The following is a 19763-nucleotide window of genomic DNA, read 5'->3' on the forward strand; positions in this document are numbered from 1 at the left end:
GTTTAGTGGAAGTATATTGGTGTCGACCAAACCAAAAGTAAACAAAAATCAGGCAGCAAATGAATGTGCCAAAAAACAAAACAAAGAATATAAGGAGAAGGATCAGATAAAAATGTACGAAATGTGGAAAAGACATAAATGTAGTTGCATGTACAGAAAACTCCTGGAACAACCTGATGTTGATCAGAGTTTGACACCGGAATGGTTAAGGACAGGTGAATTTAAACCAAAAGATGAAAGGATAATATTAGTGGCCCTGGATAGTGTCCTACATACACCTTGGTTTGGTTTGCAAGGTCCATTGAACATGTGGGTGAAGCAGGCAAATGAAGGTTCTGTAAAACAGAACTGCAAACAGTCACACATCTTGTTGCTGGGTGTGATACTTTAAAGGCAGAGGGCCTGTATACTGAAAGACATAATAATGTGGCACTGGGGATTGTGCACACATTACAATATTGAACTAACTAAGAAGCATTCGAAACACGAGCCGCAAACCATTATAAAGAATTATGAAGTTTATATCACATGCAATCACCCATTATGAACAGTTCAAAAAACAGATGGAAGAAAACCAGTTATAGTAATCCATGAAAAGAAGACAAAAGTAGCATTGATTACTGACATTGTTATACCCAGTGATTACAGTGTCTTAGTACCGGGAGACACAAAGACATAAAATACCAGGATTTGCAGGCAAAGCAATGTTGAAGAAGGTTATCCAGACAATTCCAATAGTAGTAAGAGCAGTGAATCTCATAAAAAAGAATGTACAATCTTATTTAAATGTGCTACTGATACATTTAACTTCATATGAATTGCAGGAGTCAATTCTGGGCACATTGTGGATGCTGCAAATAGCACTTTTGGCTAACATCTAAGACTGAAGCAATACTAATTTCACAAACTTTAATCATACCTTGAATTAGGAATGAGGGTCCATTCCCATGATGGTATTAGAAACCTAAAAGTCTTGAAAAAATTAAACTGTAAGATATAGGTTTATGGTTAGGGCCTGGGTTAGTGTTAGCATGAATTAGTAAGGTTGTGCAAATGGCAACAGCTGTGGGTAATGCAGATTTACAGATGGATGGGTTTGGGCTTTACTTTCATGACCAAATCACACTAATACTTGAATATGATATACTGCTGTCCTATCAACAACCATTTGTTAAAACCACAAGGAAACTTTCACAGCAACTCAATGAATAAAGATTGGCTATAAAAGCAAAGGTGAAATAGATGCTCTTAGGAAACTCTTCGATTAGACAGGCTATGTTTATTTTAAAAATATTTAAATTTTTATAGTTGAGCAGTTAATTCTAGATAAAAGTAGAGAGAACTATAAAAATGTACTGAAAATCTGTGAAATCAAATGCAACTTCTGTTGGTCCTAAGTATGTCATGAAGACTAAACTGTGTGTTTGCTAAAGGGTCATATTTCAAAATAATTTAAATAATTTTAAGCAGTCATATGGATTATTTACTTTTATAAAGTTTTTACATCAGTATGTGTGTATTTTATGATTTATTATTATTATTATTATTATTTTATATTATAGACATAAAAGTTTTAAGTGTATAGTTTTTTATTTATTTATTGGGGGATTAGTTACCAACATAACCGTCTGAATATATTTAAATGGATTAATTGTGGTCTGTTCTGAAGAAGTTCTTGAGAAATAAAGACTGAACATGCTTAACTTTTAAACATCGCTCCCTTTTTTACTGTGCACTTTTGTAGTTGTTTTAGACTGAAAATCCATTGTAAACATCTTCAGTTAAATCCATAGATGTATGACATCTATTTAAAGAGCTACAACCAAGCATTTCAGCTATGTAAAATGTATCTTATTTTAAGGATGACAGCTCAGAAAAGAAGTACATAGTTTTATGCTGTATTACAGAGTCCATGTTGGAATTTAATGGAAGTACCTGCCTGGGCATTAGATGTATCAAGTAAGAGAATTTAATTTGTGACCCTCAGATCTTTCTGCATCAATAGCATCAGTAGTATCTCTCTAATACACTGGGCTACAATGACATCAAGGGAAACGATCCTAATGCTATTTTAAATAATCCATGTTATATTTGCAAATAGTATTTTCTACTATAAGCATTCTTCACATTACTAACAAAAATACTAAAAACGGGTCTATATTATCTAATCAAGAGGCCTTACAGTGAATGCCTCTTCATCGACCCTTAACCATCGAACTGCCAATTACCCGAACGGCCAAATCAGCGATTTTTTTTTTCCTATGGAAAAAAATCACTGATCCATCCAGAAACAAAACATAACTAAGAGCACCTCAAAGCGGGGGGCTTTGCCCCTACTCTCCCCTAACTAAATATACCAACTCCAAGAACGAACTACAGTGGGGAAAGGGGCAAATTTATGCTGATGGCCAAGCGTTTTTTTTTTTCCCTAGGAAGAAAATTGCTGATTTGGCCGTTTGCATAAGTGTCATTTCGGTGTTCAAGGGTTGATGAAGAGGCATTCACTGTAATGCCTCTTCGATTAGATAATACTGACCGCGAAAAACATGTAGATGGCATGTTTATTGATTTACTTTATTGTTGTTTGTTTGTTTGCCTGCATTTAAATGAGTTGGCCCTAATTTTCATATCCCTTTTTCATTATAAACTTTTTGTGAAAACAAACTGGTATAAATATGCAACTTACAGCACATATACCAAGCATGGCATGTGGAACGATTTTCAATGGCACTGTGAGTGAACTAAATGAACTGAGAGAGTGTGAATGCAGGAATGAAAGCAGAAGGGACTGTGTGTGAGAGATCAGAGACAGAGAGAGTGAGTGAATGCATGTATGAAAGCAGAAGGGACTGTGTGTGAGAGATCAGAGACAGAGAGAGTAAGTGAATGCATGTATGAAAGCTGAACAGACTGTGTCTGAGAGATTGGAGAGAGAGAGAGAGAGAGAGAGAATGAGTGAATGCATGTATGAACGCTGAAGAGACTGTGTCTGAGAGATTGGAGAGAGAGAGAGAGAGAGAGAGAGAGAGTGAATGCATGTAGAAAACAGAAGTGACTGTGCATGAGAGATTGGAGACAGAGAGTGAGTGAATGCATGTATGAAAAGTCTTTCTATCATGGAGCCACTTCTATTCAGTGAGGAACAGCCTGTTCCTCACTGAATAGAAGTGGCTCCATGATAGAAAGACCTTGGCTGTCCCTACTTGTCATTTTGGAAATTTGGCAACCCTGGCTTAGGTTGGCATGCTGAGTGACATTGCAAAATTACTTTGGCATAACACTACTAAAAGATTGCCAACCACTTAATTGGGAGCTATATATGAGGCATTTAAGACAATCTAATGCCACAGTGACTTGAATTGAGAGCAATTTAGTATTTGGTGACTAAACATCAGATTGATTGCCAAACAAACCCCATCTTCTAAATTACCAAAAATAGGAATAGAGGTAGTATATTGGTAAATGAATAGTAAATGTAAATTGGTATAAACAACTAGACAGCTATCAGAATACTCAGTAATAGCCATGGATATTGACATTTCTTTCTGTGTCCTAATTTGTATCCTGTTTGCTGGAAACTGTTATATGAATGGTTAGTACAGCTGAAATATTGCTTACCTGACTGGTTTGTAATTTCTCCAGTAGGGCAGGAAACACAATCAAAACAGCAAAGTGGCTTCCCTTCTTGCACAGCTACTCTTAGTCCTGGTGGACAACTTTCACTGCACACCGAGCGAGGAGTCTAAAAGCAGGAAATACAGTACAAACAAAGTATTAACAAAGTTTGTTAAGGCAAATCATATTATCAGTTAGATTATAAGACTGAGTCCCATCCAATAAATTCACCTTATATTTCAGCCCTCCTGGTACTAACAGAGAGATATGTCCAGAGTGAGGGATAATAAACACAACAGCAAAATCAACGATGCCAGCGACTAGTATAGGAAACATTGACCAATGAAACCACAGAACACAAAGTCACTCTATATAATTCTTGTATCCACTTGTAAAGTGACCCAGCCAACATATGGATTCAGTCCAAATGTTTCATTTTTTCCGATAAGCTTTGTAAACTTATCTCTGTCTTCCTGCTCTGTTGGCTGAAAAATCCTATAACAGTAGTGGCTAACAACACACAAATCTGAAGCCATGTTTCCTTAAGTAAGCCCTAATTTACCCAAGCAATGACATATTGTCAGAAAACAAAGGTCTGAGACAAATGTCCTAAATGTTGTAGCCTTTGTCATAATGAGGACAGCATATATAGATACATGCGCTCAAAGACTTTCTTAACAAGGTGTTTACAAAGTGACAGATACTTAAAGTCCACATATTTGACTCTGACATCTTTTGTCATGGTAGTTGACTTTTCAGACATGACAGCTTACATATCATAGCTGCAGAGTGATATCTTAGATAAACAACTGCTAAAAGATCTGAAAAGAAAACTAGGATGGCTTGTTATTATTTTGCCTACACCAGCATGGTATCTTCAGTGTCTTCACACACGCACACACACACACGCACAAACGCACACACGTGCGCACACGCACACGCCATCCCCTTATATTCACTCATCTTCAGTGAATTTGCTTAACTTGTTAGAAACACAACCAGAGCTAATGAATCCATGTGTAGAAACTTGACCGCATACTTTGCTCAACTCACCTAAACATCTCTGATAGTTAATACTACAACTTCATTGCTAATATACCAACCTTTTTCAGCTGCAAAAATTAATATATTCATATAGAACAGAGGTACATCCCAGCCAATATCCTTGAAATTTCCAAATGCATGTTTTTGAACAGCTTACTTTGAAGTATAATGCAACTATAAATATCTTGGCAACTACAGTGATAACAAGCCAACATATTACAGTCGAGAAAAGGATTATACCCATAAAGCACACTTTTACATCAAAGACAGACTCCTTAAAAATGTCCATCTCCATGTTTTAACACCTAATCTTGGATTACTGCTCTCCCCTTACACACACACACACACACACACACACACACACACGCACACACGCACACACACACACGCACACACACACACACACACACACACAATCCAATGCATCCAAAATCACTTCATGCTGATGTACACTCGCTAAATGTTACACACCGAAGTGATGTGCTACTTAGAACCTCATGCACTCAGGACAAATAAATGTGTAGCCTAATACAAGGAAAAAACAACAGATGTATGAGATTAAAAACTGTGCAAAATCTTTTTTTTCCAATGATCCAAAGTCTAATAATATTACATGTAAATGCTGCTGAATATGAATAACTAAACAATTTCCCCTGGTATTACATGTATGCTAAATACATTCACAGAATGTTCCAGATCTTGCCACTGATAAATTTTGTTATCTCATTTGACTTCACTAGCTCCAGTCTTCTAGCAATTATGAGGGGAAATTTGCAATCCTATGAAACCCATTTCTCATGTAAGATAACCCAACTCACTATAAAAAAAAAATAGAAAATAAATGCCCTTCTTAGCAAGGCACTATTGGCCAGTATTCATAGTTCAGCACTTTTCAAGTGTGCAACAGTCATGGCACTATACAGATATGCAAATAATGTCAAAAATTCTGATAGCATAAATACTTGCTCTAATGAGATGAATATGGAGAAGCAAAGCAATTTCAATAAGTACACCCACTGTTTGCAAAGGATAAAGCAGCATAAAGTTCTTCTTTTCTAAATTGAGAATTACTTGATAAAATTGTAAGTTGTATATGCCATGACATATCTCAAGCAAATGTGGCTGAGTGCAGTCATGATGAAAACATTTTAGAAAAGCTACAGACTGGCAGCAGCTAATTTCCTGCTACCATTACTACTATATAATAGTTTGTACTATGCACTGTTAAGAAAGAAATATCTCTTGGGCACTTCTTATACTTACCAGAAGACTCAACCAGACACTACATCTGTCTGTTTTCTTGTTGGCTATTATAATGTATTTCTTTCTCATTCTTCTGTAAATCATCATACCTGAGCTGGCATTCCTAACAGGAGTGGGTTATACCTGTCTGGGTTGACAGGTGGTCACCCAACTCCTTGCAGACATCATTTTTTTCCATGTAGAGCATTCTTAAAGTCGCTTTCTCAGAGCGGCTAGGAGCATGGCTGCATGCCTTCACAGGTGCTGCAATCATTCGAAGAGCCAGAACCAGAATGAGGAAAGTATGCTGAGGGCTGTATTAAGCAGTGTTAGAACCACTCCCTGTTGGGTTTGACACCTTGACCCAGCCCTTTTCTGCTAGCATGCTCATTAGAGCAAGTATTGATACTATCAGCAAGCTTGGTATAACTAAAACTGCTTTGTCTCATACTGATTTTTCTTAAAAGAAAACACTTACCTGTCCTTTCCATCTGTCCATCTATAACGCCTTTTTCCCATTTTTACATGTGCAGTCAGGGTGTCACTTCAACAGTGCCAATCATCTAGAGCCAAGGTTCAAACCACTGGGTGGCTATCCCTGCCATGGCTACCTGTCCTTCCACGTGTCATAAATTACTTTTAAATATGTAGATAATACATGTCATTGTAAATGCTTACTGATGAAAGTATTTTTTGTACTCTAACAACAGCATGTGTCTTGTAGTGAAGTGGGAAATTTTGTTTTTCTTTTTTTTTTTTTTAAATTAAAGTGGGAGAGAATAGTTGCAACAGTAATGTGAAAATTATTTTCATGACTGGATGATATGTTTCACTTGTTAGGGTGTGACATAGAGTTGGATGGGCAGGAATTAACCATCAGATTGCTTTCAAACTGACATTTAGATGACCCCATTTTGAATTTTACAGTTATATTCTTATTTTGGCTTGTTTTGGACAATTTGTCCACCTCCAAGGACAGCTTGGCATTGATGCAGAGTGCTGCAGAGTTTGCAGTTGTCCACAACATATCAATGTTTCTTTGAAATATGTTAGTGTACTGTGGGACATGTGTTCACAATCAGTGAAATTTAAAATATACCAATATACCTCAGGACATGTTTGGGTAATACTATGATTCATAGAGGTGCATATAAATTAGTCTTAACTTCATGACAAATTTGTAAATTAGCCTGAATGTATGCCAATAGGTTGAGCTTCACCATACTGATTCATAAATAGCTGAGATAGGCAGCAAATGTCTTAGGATCCCACAGACATTTGAAAGGAAGGAAAACTTTTATAAAGTAATTATTATTTAGTAGCAAATGCTTTAACAGTTACTGTCATATTGATTTAAAGCTCACCTTCATTACATTTTGATGTGTAGTATGTATGTATTAACATTGTATAACTGGTATTATACAATGACTGGCCATTAATATTAAAAAATTAGCACCCTAATTGGCCAGCCCAACCAGTGTGCCCGTTGTAAATCCAAGAATATACTAACGGAAAAAGGTCCGATCGCCCAGACTTTTTCTGTTAGTATATCTCTGTATTGCCTAATGACCAGGATTCAAAATAATTCACTACACACTACAGAAATTATCTGTTAACAAACATTATTTCTACTCTAAAACAGAAAGTCTACTTTAACACCGTATTTTAGCTAACAAAACTAATGGCATAAATCAGTACCTAAGTAGAATTAATAGTTCAAAACAGCACTTTAGTCATGCAGTTCAACAACGCTTTAAAGCACTGCAATAAGGGAAAAAAGGTTAATACATCACCGGTTGGCACTTCATCACAGCTGCCTCATTGACTGGGGAGCCCAAAGCAGTCTGGCTGGAGATTCCAACAGGGAACAGGCTCGAGCAATGCATCCATTCCATGGTGAGCTCCAAACCAGACCCCTGTGAGACCTCATCTTATATAGACTGCTTGTGTACTCAAAATTCAAACATGTCCCATAACTAGAATGTACCCTTCTCACAGGAAAAGTACAGACTACGTGATAGCAAACAAGGGTGGTGGCTAGTCACCCACAGATGCTTCAGTAAGCCTGCCAAGTTCCCGTGCTCATACTCCCTAAAATATATAAACAACTCAAAAATATGTAAACAACAGAATATTCTATCAAACTAGCAAAGATATAAAAAACTCTAAAATATGTAAACAACAGAATGTTCTATCAAACTAGCAAAGGTGTGGAGGCAAGATATCAAGCCGAGCCATCACAACAAAACTTGCATTGCCAAGTTATGACGACTCAGCCTGACATCTCGTACTGTCAAGCTTCTTCTGACCTCTTCCATAAACTCATAGAAAAGTTTAGAAAAGTAAAATGTTAAGCTGAATATTAACCCATTAATAACTGAGTGACAGTAATCAGGCCTACACAGTCAATAGTCAATTTAGCCATATTTGTATTACAATCTCCTGATTTTTTTTTTTTTACTTTTTTTTGCTTTGCAGAGGTAGCAATGGAGAAAGGAAGATCTCTGTTGCTTTTTTAAAGATATCTCGCTATGTTATACGAGTTCTTCAAATTGTTTAACATAGCAAGATATCTTAAAAACAGCAATGGAGATCTTCCTTTGTCTGTTGAAAGGAAGATCTCTGTTGCTTTTTTGAAGATATCTTGCTATGTTATATGAGTTGAAGAACTCGTATAACATAGAGAGATGTCTTAAAAAAAAAAAAAGCAACAGAGATCTTCCTTTCAACAGACAAAGGAAGATCTCTGTTGCTTTTTTTATGATATCTTGCTATGTTATATGATTTGAATAACTCGTATAACATAGCAAGATATCTTTAAAGAAGGAACAGAGATCTTCCTTTCTCCAGTGCTACCTCTGCATAGCACTAATGTACTGCATAAACATGGGAACACAAGTCCCTTACATCTGCACAGTACATCAGAAATGCCCCAGATACCAGAAAACTGCAGAAGGGCAGCACAGAGGCATTATACAATTAAATTATTTAAGAAAAGTAAGTATTTTTTTCCATAAATAATGTCATTGTGTAATAGAAATAACCCACGGCTGGGTGTAGGCAATGCTGGATTTACCCACGGTTGGCTTTGTTTGGTCACTCGTGCTTTGCCCTCATGACCAAACCACACCAACTGTAGGTAAATCCAGCATTACCCACACCCAGCCATGGGTTATTGCTTAAACGCTGGTCATTTTGCTGAAGTCGCCTGGACATTCGCAGTACATTGTAATTTTAGTAAATAATCATTAAAGAAATTAGTGTAGTGCAGTGATTGTGCATATATGGAAAAAATGCTTATTGTATTTGAGAAATTTCAGTGTATAAAGAAAAGGACTAGATATGAGTGATAAAATGTATTTATTTATTTATTTTTATTTTACATTTGTTTACCGGGAAAGTCCGACTGGAACTAGGTCCATTTACAGCGGAGGCCCGGGGAGAAAAGCTCCACAACAACAGTTTTATACAGTATTACACAAACAATCAGAAAAAATTCAAATAATAAAAATTTACATACAATGGATCTTTCCAGACAGGTTTACATTACAGACAGAGAACCCTGGATATTGTTTTTTGTGATGGAAAAGAAAATTAGTTTCATACAGAGTTATTAACAATCAAGAAGATAATTCATACAAAGTTCTTTCCAGGTGGACTTACATTTGTCAAGAGCGGACCTTGGATATTGGTTATTTCGGAGGAAAAAGAGAAGAGTAGATATACTCATTACTTGGTGCAATCAAAATGACATCATAGACAGCAATATAGTAGGAAAACGTAGCTGAGAGTAGCCCTGTTTTAGGATTTTATGAAGTACCAAGTGTTAGGCATAGTGAGTAGTGATAGAGAGGAGAAACAGGAAATTAAGGAGATTAGGAAAGCATTTATGTAATGCAAGGACAGAGACACGCCTTCAGGAGGTGTGGCTTGAGCTAGGACAGAGCCACGCCTTCAGGAGGTGTGGCTTGAGGGATTTTTTAAACAGTGAGATAGATGTGGCTGAGGATATATTTTGGGGGAGCTTATTCCATTCCTTGACGAAGGTATGAGAGAAGAGGGCTTTCCCTGCAGTGTTGTTGGCTTTGGATATGCAGAGCAAGGTCTTGTTAGATGAGCATAGAGGACGGTTTGCTAAGTACTGGCTTAGTATTTGGTTTAGGGCTGGCGTTTTGTGGGGATGCTTTAGTATGCTGAAGGTGAGTACTAGCTGGTGGTACCTAATTAGTTGAGGGAGCTCTAAGTATTGCAGGTGCTTTAAGGCAAGACAGTGATGACTTCTAAAAGGGGAGTTATTGGCAAATTTTGCTATCTTATTGTAGCATGATTCTAGTTTGTCAAGGTCTGTTTTCCTGATGTGAATTAGGATTGGTGATGCATACAGTAGGGTAGACAAGAGGTGGGTTTGGGCTAGGGTGATTTGAGCCTGGTCTGATAGGAACTGTTTGTGTTTGTATAAAGTTCCTAATTTTTTATGAACTTTTTTAATGGTTTGAGAGATGTGGACATTGAAGTTAAGATCCTGATCTATTTCAACACCAAGTAGTTTGGTATGTGGGGAGGGAGAGATTACTGTGCCGTTGTTGGAGGTGATGGTGAAGGGAAGAGTTGTGGTTTTGAATTTGTTGGGGGTGAATAGAAGTAGTTTGGTCTTTTTGGGGTTTAGAATAAGGTGGATATCAGTAATCCATTTTTCTACGGAGCAGAAGGATTCTTGGGTAAGTTTCTGAAGTGTGGTTATGGTTGGGGCTGAGCAGATTAGAGTTGAGTCATCTGCATACTGTATAAGTGATGCATGTAGGGTGGAGGTATGTAGATTGTTGGTGAAAATGGTAAATAGTAAAGGACCTAGTATTGACCCTTGTGGAATGCCTACAGTAGTTGGAAGTCGTGGTGATAGTATGCCTTGCCATTTTACTGACTGTTTTCTATCAGAGAGGTAGTTTTTGAACCAGGAAGTAGCAGAGGGTGCGAAGGAGATGGTGGTTAGAATGTCTATAAGTAGGTTATGTGAGACCATGTCAAATGCCTTAGATAGATCTAAGAAAATGGCTGATACAAAGTTGTTGTTGTTTCTAAGTTGGTTAACCTGGTCAGTAAAGGAGAGAAGAGCAGTAGTTGTACTATGGTTAGGGCAGAATCCATGATGTGTGAGGGAGAGGAGATTATGTGAGGTTAAGAAGTGCATCACCTGGGTGTGAATACATTTCTCCAGAAGCTTGGAAAGGGGGGATAGGATAGCAATGGGATGATAGTTATATAGTTCACAGGAGTTACCTCATGACACTTTCCATAGTTGGGGGAAGTAGGATTCCTGTATGGAGCGGTTTATAAGAAGTGAGATGGGGTAGGCTAAGGACTCTGCAGCTAACTTTAGAAAAGTAGTGGGTAGGCCATCTGCTGCGAGAGTGGTGGGTTTTAGTTTAGAGAGTAGGTTTTTTTTACTGTGGAGGTGGGTATGGGTGAGAGGGTAAAAGGGGGTGTATTATTGTGATCTAAAGTTGGGGTGAGCATAGGTTTATTGTTGGATAGCTGGGTAGATAGGGATAGAATAGAGTCTGTGAAGTGATGGTTAAACTGGGAGGCTATGCTGACGTTATCATTGTTGGTGTTGGGTGCTGGGGTTGTAGTTTGGCCAAGTTTTAGAAGGGTATTTAAAGCTTTCCAGAACTTTTTGGGGTTTTTTGAATGTTTGTTTTGGATCCCTAGGAAGTACTTTTGTTTGTCCATTTTTATTTGTTTTTTGGCCTGGTTTCTAAGTTGTTGATATCTTTGTTTATCTTGGTTGGTGTTATTTTTCTTCCAGTTCTTCCATGCATTATCTCTGGCTTTTTGTAGAACTTTTGTTGTTCTGTTTAGCCAAGGGGTGTAGTTGATCTTAGTTCTAGGTTTCCTGATGGGGGCTAGTGTGTTAAGCACTCTCATAAAGGTAGTATTGAAATATTCGCCTGTCTGGTCTAGTGGTAGGGTTTGTAGTGGGTGCCAGTTACTTTGTTGTAGCATGCAGTTACGGATTTGTACCTTGTGTTCATTTCTGGTCTTTTTGTATAGTATGGGTTTGGGTATTTTTACTTGTCTATGAAGGAGGAAAGTGGGGCAGTGGTCACTCAGTATATCAGGTAGGCATCCCACTTGATAATTTTCTTTGGGAAGGTTAACTAAAGTCCAATCAAGAATGGAGGTTTTATTGGATCTTTTGTCAACTCTGGTGGGTTCTTGGATCAGTTGTGAGAAACCAAACAAGTTTATATGGTTTGTAGGATTGTTGGCTTTGCAGGCTAGCCAGTCTAGGTTTAGGTCTCCTAGTAGGATGGTTTCGTGGGGGCAGGTTGATTGTAACCCATTGCAACATATCCTCTATTATAGGTGAGTTATTTCCTGGAGGAATATAACTGCAGAGGATGTTGATTTTCTTTTTTGTTTTTGAGGGAGATAGTGGAGCCTAATGTTTCAGAGTTGCCAAAAATGGGAAGTGGGGTATTAAGGGGTTGAAGGTTAAGTGTATTTTTAAATAAGATTGCAACTCCACCACCCTTTTTGGTAGTTCTATCTTGCCTTAGAATGTTATATTCAAGGGGGAGAATTTATTCGTCTTGGGTGGTGGGTTTTAGGCAGGGTTCAATTATGGTTAGTATATCTGTTGAGTAGTGGGCTATGAATGCATGTAAGTCTTGTAGTTTGTTGGATATACTTCTTGAGTTTAGGTTAATAATAATTAGGTCTGTTTCCTGTTTGTGGTAGAGAATTTCATAGCTTGGTCCTGGGTTTGGGTGTATGTCTCCTGAAATTAGTAGCCATCTTTTGAGGAACAGTTTGAGTTTGATGGCGTAAGCTAGGTCTGTATGATGTCTAGGTGTCGTTATTCTATGGGGAGATAATGTGGTCTGTGGTTTGGTTACAAAATATAATGGGCTACTATTAAATAGTGTGGGGCAGATTGTAATATTTGTATGTGTATGTATGTGAGTGTAGGTATGAGCTGTGTGGAAGGTAGTGTTTAATGGTATGGTAGCATGTATGGATGTGGTGTAGGCTAGAGTAGTGAGAGTTAGTAGTAGTAGTGGCAGTATACCTAGCATGATTTGTTAGGGGGTATTGAAGGAGAAGGCTGTATGTAGTGGGGTGTGGTGAGAGTCTTAGTGGATAAGCAATTTTAGGGAAGGTGATAGGTTGTAGAATTAGGGGTGTGACTATTGGCAGTATAAAGGTGTGAGCAATGGGGGCGGGTGGAAATTGGGGACAGGGTAGGGGAGCGGAGTGAGCCCAGTAGGCAAAAGGAGCGGGAAGAGCTGAGAGGAGTGAGAGTCCTACGAGAAACTATCAGTGAGCTGACCCTTTGGAATTGTAAGGTTCAACAGCTATATGCTAGGTAAGTGGGAGTCCCTGGGTGGGGTAATACACAGCAGTCTAGAGAGACTAGTCTAGGGAGGGGAGATACGTAGAAGTCAATTATTCATATATCTAGAACTACAAGGGCTAGGGATACAACTGAAGTATGCTGGTATATGGGGTACTGTATCTAAATGTGGGTAAATGCTGCCATCTATTGGTGAAAAATCATACAGTGGTACACTGTTCTTTAAAATACAGGCAGCTAGAAATATTTAAAATCAGGGAGTGGAGTGGAGCAAAGAGGGTCTATGAACGGCAGTAGGCTGCTAGTGTGTTACGCTGTGGGTCTTTAGGTATAAAAATACAACAAACTAGATTTAGCAAGTGGTTAGTTCTTACTTAATCTCAAGATAACACTAGATGGAGACCCGTAGATAGTTCAACATACATGCTGACTCCTGTTTGAGGGAGAACAGGCTACACCCAGCGCTGTGGTTGTTTTGGATCCAGACAATCCTGGGATGATCACCTTAGGAGGTTATACATCTTTGTTGGTTAATTAAACTCTGAGGAGTACCCGAGGTTGGAGGGTGAGGGTAATAGCGAGCTGTAGAGAGAGAAAGAGGCTGTTTAGTAGTTTGGTAACATTAGGTGGATAGAGAGTAAGTAAAAAGAGGAGTGTCTAGGAGGAGAATAGAGTAAATATGTTAGGACAGTTTAGGAAGGTATAGTTGTACTAGTTAATGCTATATTGAGAGGAGTGGGTGAGTACAATAGCAGAAAGACAGAAAGGATAGAAAACTGTATAATGCTGTACCAGGTAGACCATACAACAAGGGTGTAGGAGGAATTACATAAAACAGTGCATTAACATAAAACAGTGCATTAACATTTCGGGTAAAACCAGTAACTAAGTGGCTAAGTAAGGCAGAACACAGTGTTATACAAATGCCTGATGGAAATTAGCAGTAGCATTAAAATATGTTTCAAAAGATGCAGGCTACAAACAGTCTTGCCAGTCTTTCCGGTAAACAGCAGCTTGAGCAGTTAAGTATAGCAGAACTTGTTCTTAAACAAATGCAGTAAGCATTAATATTTGTTACAAAAATGCAGGCTACAAACAGTCTTGCCAGTCTTTCTGGTAGACGGCTGCTTAAGCAGTAAAACAAAGCAGAACACGTTCTTAAACAACTGCGTGCTGGAAATTAGTAGTATGCTTTTACATGTATATCAGAAATATAGGTTAAGACTGTCTTGCTAGTGATTCCAGAAACACCCATAAACACAAATGCGAAGTTGGTATTTATATTGGTATGCATTTACACGTGCAGCCCGTTGTGGTTATGAACTGTGTTGCTGGAGAGTAATGGGGTTCTACTAGCACACTTAAAACAACAAGTAATTCTTGTTTATGCTGTTGTAGCTAATATTTAACAAGTAATGTTGTTTATACCAGCGCTAGCCCAGTGCCGCTTAATACAACTAATTTTTATTAAGTAATGTTGTTCATACTAGCGCTGGCCCAGTACCGCTTAATTCAACAAGTAATTCTTGTTTCAGCTATTTTAACTAATTATTAGCAAGTATTCGGTGCAAGGCAAATATGAAACAGCAGCTGTTAGGCAGAGTTTCATCTGTCTAAGCACATGTGTATGGCGTATTCTTTGTGCCGTTTACATGCAGTCAATACATGCAGAAGTAGATATGCATAAAAACACAAGTTAAACTAGCGCAGATGGCAGCCGTTTTAGGAAGGGTTTAATCTATCTACGCACATGTGTACCACTGTTCTTATAGAGGCGGTTAAAACAATAAACACAGAATGTCAACTGTTAATTATCAACTACAGAGGAATATAATAATTAATCAGTGCATTTAGCCATTAGTTATGTGCAGACAACAAAAAAGAAAGTAAACCAGACCTACCAACTAGCATTCACGAGCAGCCTTACCACTGGACAGTGGAGCGGGTTTGGGGCGGAATCTAAAAATGGCGCCGCAGGTAGCAACACCGTGTTATCACCTTGTGATCGGAAGTTAGCCTAAGGGGAGGGGACAGGGAGGGGAGAAAAAAAGGGGGAGGGGATAGGTGGAAATGTGCTGGGTTGCAGAGCTGAGAGGAGTGAGATTCCTATGAGAAACTATCAGTGAGCTGACCCTTTGGAATTGTAAGGTTCAACAGCTATATGCTAGGTAAGTGGGAGTCCCTGGGTGGGGTAATACACAGCAGTCTAGGGAGACTAGTCTAGGGAGGGGAGATACGTAAAAGGCAGTTATTCATATATCTAGTACTACAAGGGCTAGGGATACAACTGAAGTATGCTGGTATATGGGGTACTGTATCTAAAAGTGGGTAAATGCTGCCACCTATTGGTGAAAAATCATACAGTGGTACACTGTTCTTTAAAATACAGGCAGCTAGAAATATTTAAAATCAGGGAGTGGAGTGGAGCAAAGAGGGTCTATGGACGGCAGTAGGCTGCTAGTGTGTTACAATGTGGGTCTTTAGGTATTAAAATACAACAAACTAGATTTAGCAAGTGGTTAGTTCTTACTTAATCTCAAGATAACACTAGATGGAGACCCGTAGATAGTTCAACATACACGCTGACTCCTGTTTGAGGGAGAACAGGCTACACCCAGCGCTGTGGTTGTTTTGGATCCAGACAATCTTGGGATGATCACCTTAGGAGGTTATACGTCTTTGTTGGTTAATTAAACTCTGAGGAGTACCAAAGGTTGGAGGGTGAGGGTAATATCGAGCTGTAGAGAGAGAAAGAGGCTGTTTAGTAGTTTGGTAACATTAGGTGGATAGAGAGTAAGTAAAAAGAGGAGTGTCTAGGAGGAGACTAGAGAAAATATGTTAGGACAGTTTAGGAAAGTATAGTTGTACTAGTTAATGCTATATTGAGAGGAGTGGGTGAGTACAATAGCAGAAAGACAGAAAGGATAGAAAACTGTATAATGCTGTACCAGGTAGACCATACAACAAGGGTGTAGGAGGAATTACGTAAAACAGTGCATTAACATAAAACAGTGCATTAACATTTCAGGTAAAACCAGTAACTAAGCAGCTAAGTAAGGCAGAACACAGTGTTATACAAATGCCTGATGGAAATTAGCAGTAGCATTAAAATATGTTTCAAAAGATGCAGGCTACAAACAGTCTTGCCAGTCTTTCCGGTAAACTGCAGCTTAAGCAGTTAAGTATAGCAGAACTTGTTCTTAAACAAATGCAGTAAGCATTAATATTTGTTACAAAAATGCAGGCTACAAACAGTCTTGCTAGTCTTTCTGGTAGATGGCTGCTTAAGCAGTAAAACAAAGCAGAACACGTTCTTAAACAACTGCGTGCTGGAAATTAGTAGTATTCTTTTACATGTATATCAGAAATATAGGTTAAGACTGTCTTGCTAGTGATTCCAGAAACACCCATAAACACAAATGCGAAGTTGGTATTTATATTGGTATGCATTTACACGTGCAGCCCGTTGTGGTTATGAACTGTGTTGCTGGAGAGTAATGGGGTTCTACTAGCACACTTAAAACAACAAGTAATTCTTGTTTATGCTGTTGTAGCTAATATTTAACAAGTAATGTTGTTTATACCAGCGCTAGCCCAGTGCCGCTTAATACAACTAATTTTTATTAAGTAATGTTGTTCATACTAGCGCTGGCCCAGTACCGCTTAATTCAACAAGTAATTCTTGTTTCAGCTATTTTAACTAATTATTAGCAAGTATTCGGTGCAAGGCAAATATGAAACAGCAGCTGTTAGGCAGAGTTTCGTCTGTCTAAGCACATGTGTATGGCATATTCTTTGTGCCGTTTACATGCAGTCAATACATGCAGAGGTGGATATGCATAAAAACACAAGTTAAACTAGCACAGACGGCAGCTGTCTTAGGCAGGGTTTAATCTATCTACGCACATGTGTACCGCGGTTCTTATAGAGGCGGTTAAAACAATAAACACAGAATGCCAACTGTTAATTATCAACTACAGAGGAATATAATAATTAATCAGTGCATTTAGCCATTAGTTATGTGCAGACAACAAAAAAGAAAGTAAACCAGACCTACCGACTAGCGTTCACGAGCAGCCTTACCGCTGGACAGTGGAGCGGGTTTGGGGCGGAATCTAAAAATGGCGCCGCAGGTAGCAACACCGTGTTATCACCTTGTGATCGGAAGTTAGCCTAAGGGGAGGGGACAGGGAGGGGAGAAAAAAAGGGGGAGGGGATAGGTGGAAACGTGCAGGGTTGCAGAGCTGAGAGGAGTGAGAGTCCTATGAGAAACTATCAGTGAGCTGACCCTTTGGAATTGTAAGGTTCAACAGCTATATGCTAGGTAAGTGGGAGTCCCTGGGTGGGGTAATACACAGCAGTCTAGGGAGACTAGTCTAGGGAGGGAGATACGTAGAAGTCAATTATTCATATATCTAGTACTACAAGGGCTAGGGATACAACTGAAGTATGCTGGTATATGGGGGACTGTATCTAAAAGTGGGTAAATGCTGACACCTATTGGTGAAAAATCATACAGTGGTACACTGTTCTTTAAAATGCAGGCAGCTAGAAATATTTAAAATCAGGGAGTGGAGTGCAGCAAAGTGGGTCTATGGACGGCAGTAGGTTGCTAGTGTGTTACGTTGTGGGTCTTTAGGTATTACAATACAACAAATTAGATTTAGCAAGTGGTTAGTTCTTACTTAATCTCAAGATAACACTAGATGGAGACCCGTAGATAGTTCAACATACATGCTGACTCCTGTTTGAGGGAGAACAGGCTACACCCAGCGCTGTGGTTGTTTTGGATCCAGACAATCCTGGGATGATCACCTTAGAACGTTATACGCCTTTGTTGGTTAATTAAACTCTGAGGAGTACCCAAGGTTGGAGGATGAGGGTAATATCGAGCTGTAGAGAGAGAAAGAGGCTGTTTAGTAGTTTGGTAACATTAGGTGGAGAGAGAGTAAGTAAAAAGGGGAGTGTCTAGGAGGAGAATAGAGTAGATATGTTGGGACAGTTTAGGAAAGTATAGTTGTACTAGTTAATGCTATATTGAGAGGAGTGGGTGAGTACAATAGCAGAAAGACAGAAAGGATAGAAAACTGTATAATGCTGTACCAGGTAGACCATACAACAAGGGTGTAGGAGGAATTACATAAAACAGTGCATTAACATAAAACAGTGCATTAACATTTCAGGTAAAACCAGTAACTAAGTGGCTAAGACAGGCAGAACACAGTGTTATACAAATGCCTGATGGAAATTAGCAGTAGCATTAAAATATGTTTCAAAAGATGCAGGCTACAAACAGTCTTGCCAGTCTTTCCGGTAAACAGCAGCTTGAGCAGTTAAGTATAGCAGAACTTGTTCTTAAACAAATGCAGTAAGCATTAATATTTGTTACAAAAATGCAGGCTACAAACAGTCTTGCCAGTCTTTCTGGTAGACGGCTGCTTAAGCAGTGAAACAAAGCAGAACACGTTCTTAAACAACTGCGTGCTGGAAATTAGTAGTATGCTTTTACGTGTATATCAGAAATATAGGTTAAGACTGTCTTGCTAGTGATTCCAGAAACACCCATAAACACAAATGCGAAGTTGGTATTTATATTGGTATGCATTTACGCGTGCAGCCCGTTGTGGTTATGAACTGTGTTGCTGGAGAGTAATGGGGTTCTACTAGCGCGCTTAAAACAACAAGTAATTCTTGTTTATGCTGTTGTAGCTAATATTTAACAAGTAATGTTGTTTATACCAGCACTAGCCCAGTGCCGCTTAATACAACTAATTTTTAATAAGTAATGTTGTTCATAATAGCGCTGGCCCAGTACCGCTTAATTCAACAAGTAATTCCTGTTTCAGCTGTTTTAACTGATTATTAGCAAGTATTCGGTCCAAGGCAAATATGAAACAGCAGCTGTTAGGCAGAGTTTCGTCTGTCTAAGCACATGTGTATGGCGTATTCTTTGTGCCGTTTACATGCAGTCAATACATGCAGAGGTAGATATGCATAAAAACACAAGTTAAACTAGCGCAGACGGCAGCCATTTTAGGCAGGGTTTAATCTATCTACGCACACGTGTACCGCGGTTCTTATAGAGGCGGTTAAAACAATAAACACAGAATGTCAACTGCTAATTATCAACTACAGAGGAATATAATAATTAATCAGTGCATTTAGCCATTAGTTATGTGCAGACAACAAAAAAGAAAGTAAACCAGACCTACCGACTAGCGTTCACGAGCAGCCTTACTGCCGGACAGTGGAGCGGGTTTGGGGCAGAATCTAAAAATGGCGCCGCAGGTAGCAACACCGTGTTATCCCCTTGTGATCGGAAGTTAGCCTAAGGGGAGGGGACAGGGAGGGGAGAAAAAAAGGGGGGAGGAGTTAGGTGGAAAGGTGCAGGGTTGCAGAGCTGAGAGGAGTGAGAGTCCTACGAGAAACTATCAGTGAGCTGACCCTTTGGAATTGTAAGGTTCAACAGCTATATGCTAGGTAAGTGGGAGTCCCTGGGTGGGGT

At 38.9% G+C, this 19763-nt stretch overlaps 1 protein-coding gene across 1 annotated transcript in view; it reads right to left on the reverse strand.

Moving 5' to 3' along the window:
* LOC122805936 (vomeronasal type-2 receptor 26-like) overlaps positions 1 to 18863 on the reverse strand; it is a 34161-nt gene extending 15298 nt beyond the window's left edge. The window contains exons 1-2 of the mRNA XM_044076180.1: positions 18768 to 18863; positions 3619 to 3742 (exon numbers count right to left, since the gene is read on the reverse strand). Of these exons, the coding sequence (XP_043932115.1) occupies positions 3619 to 3742; positions 18768 to 18863 (220 nt within the window). The remainder of the gene's footprint in view (positions 1 to 3618; positions 3743 to 18767) is intronic.
* Positions 18864 to 19763: the final 900 nt, after the last annotated feature.

This window comes from Protopterus annectens, chromosome 7.part0 (assembly GCF_019279795.1).
Source record: "Protopterus annectens isolate FY-2018-M chromosome 7.part0, PAN1.0, whole genome shotgun sequence".
Lineage (NCBI taxonomy): Eukaryota > Metazoa > Chordata > Ceratodontiformes > Protopteridae > Protopterus > Protopterus annectens.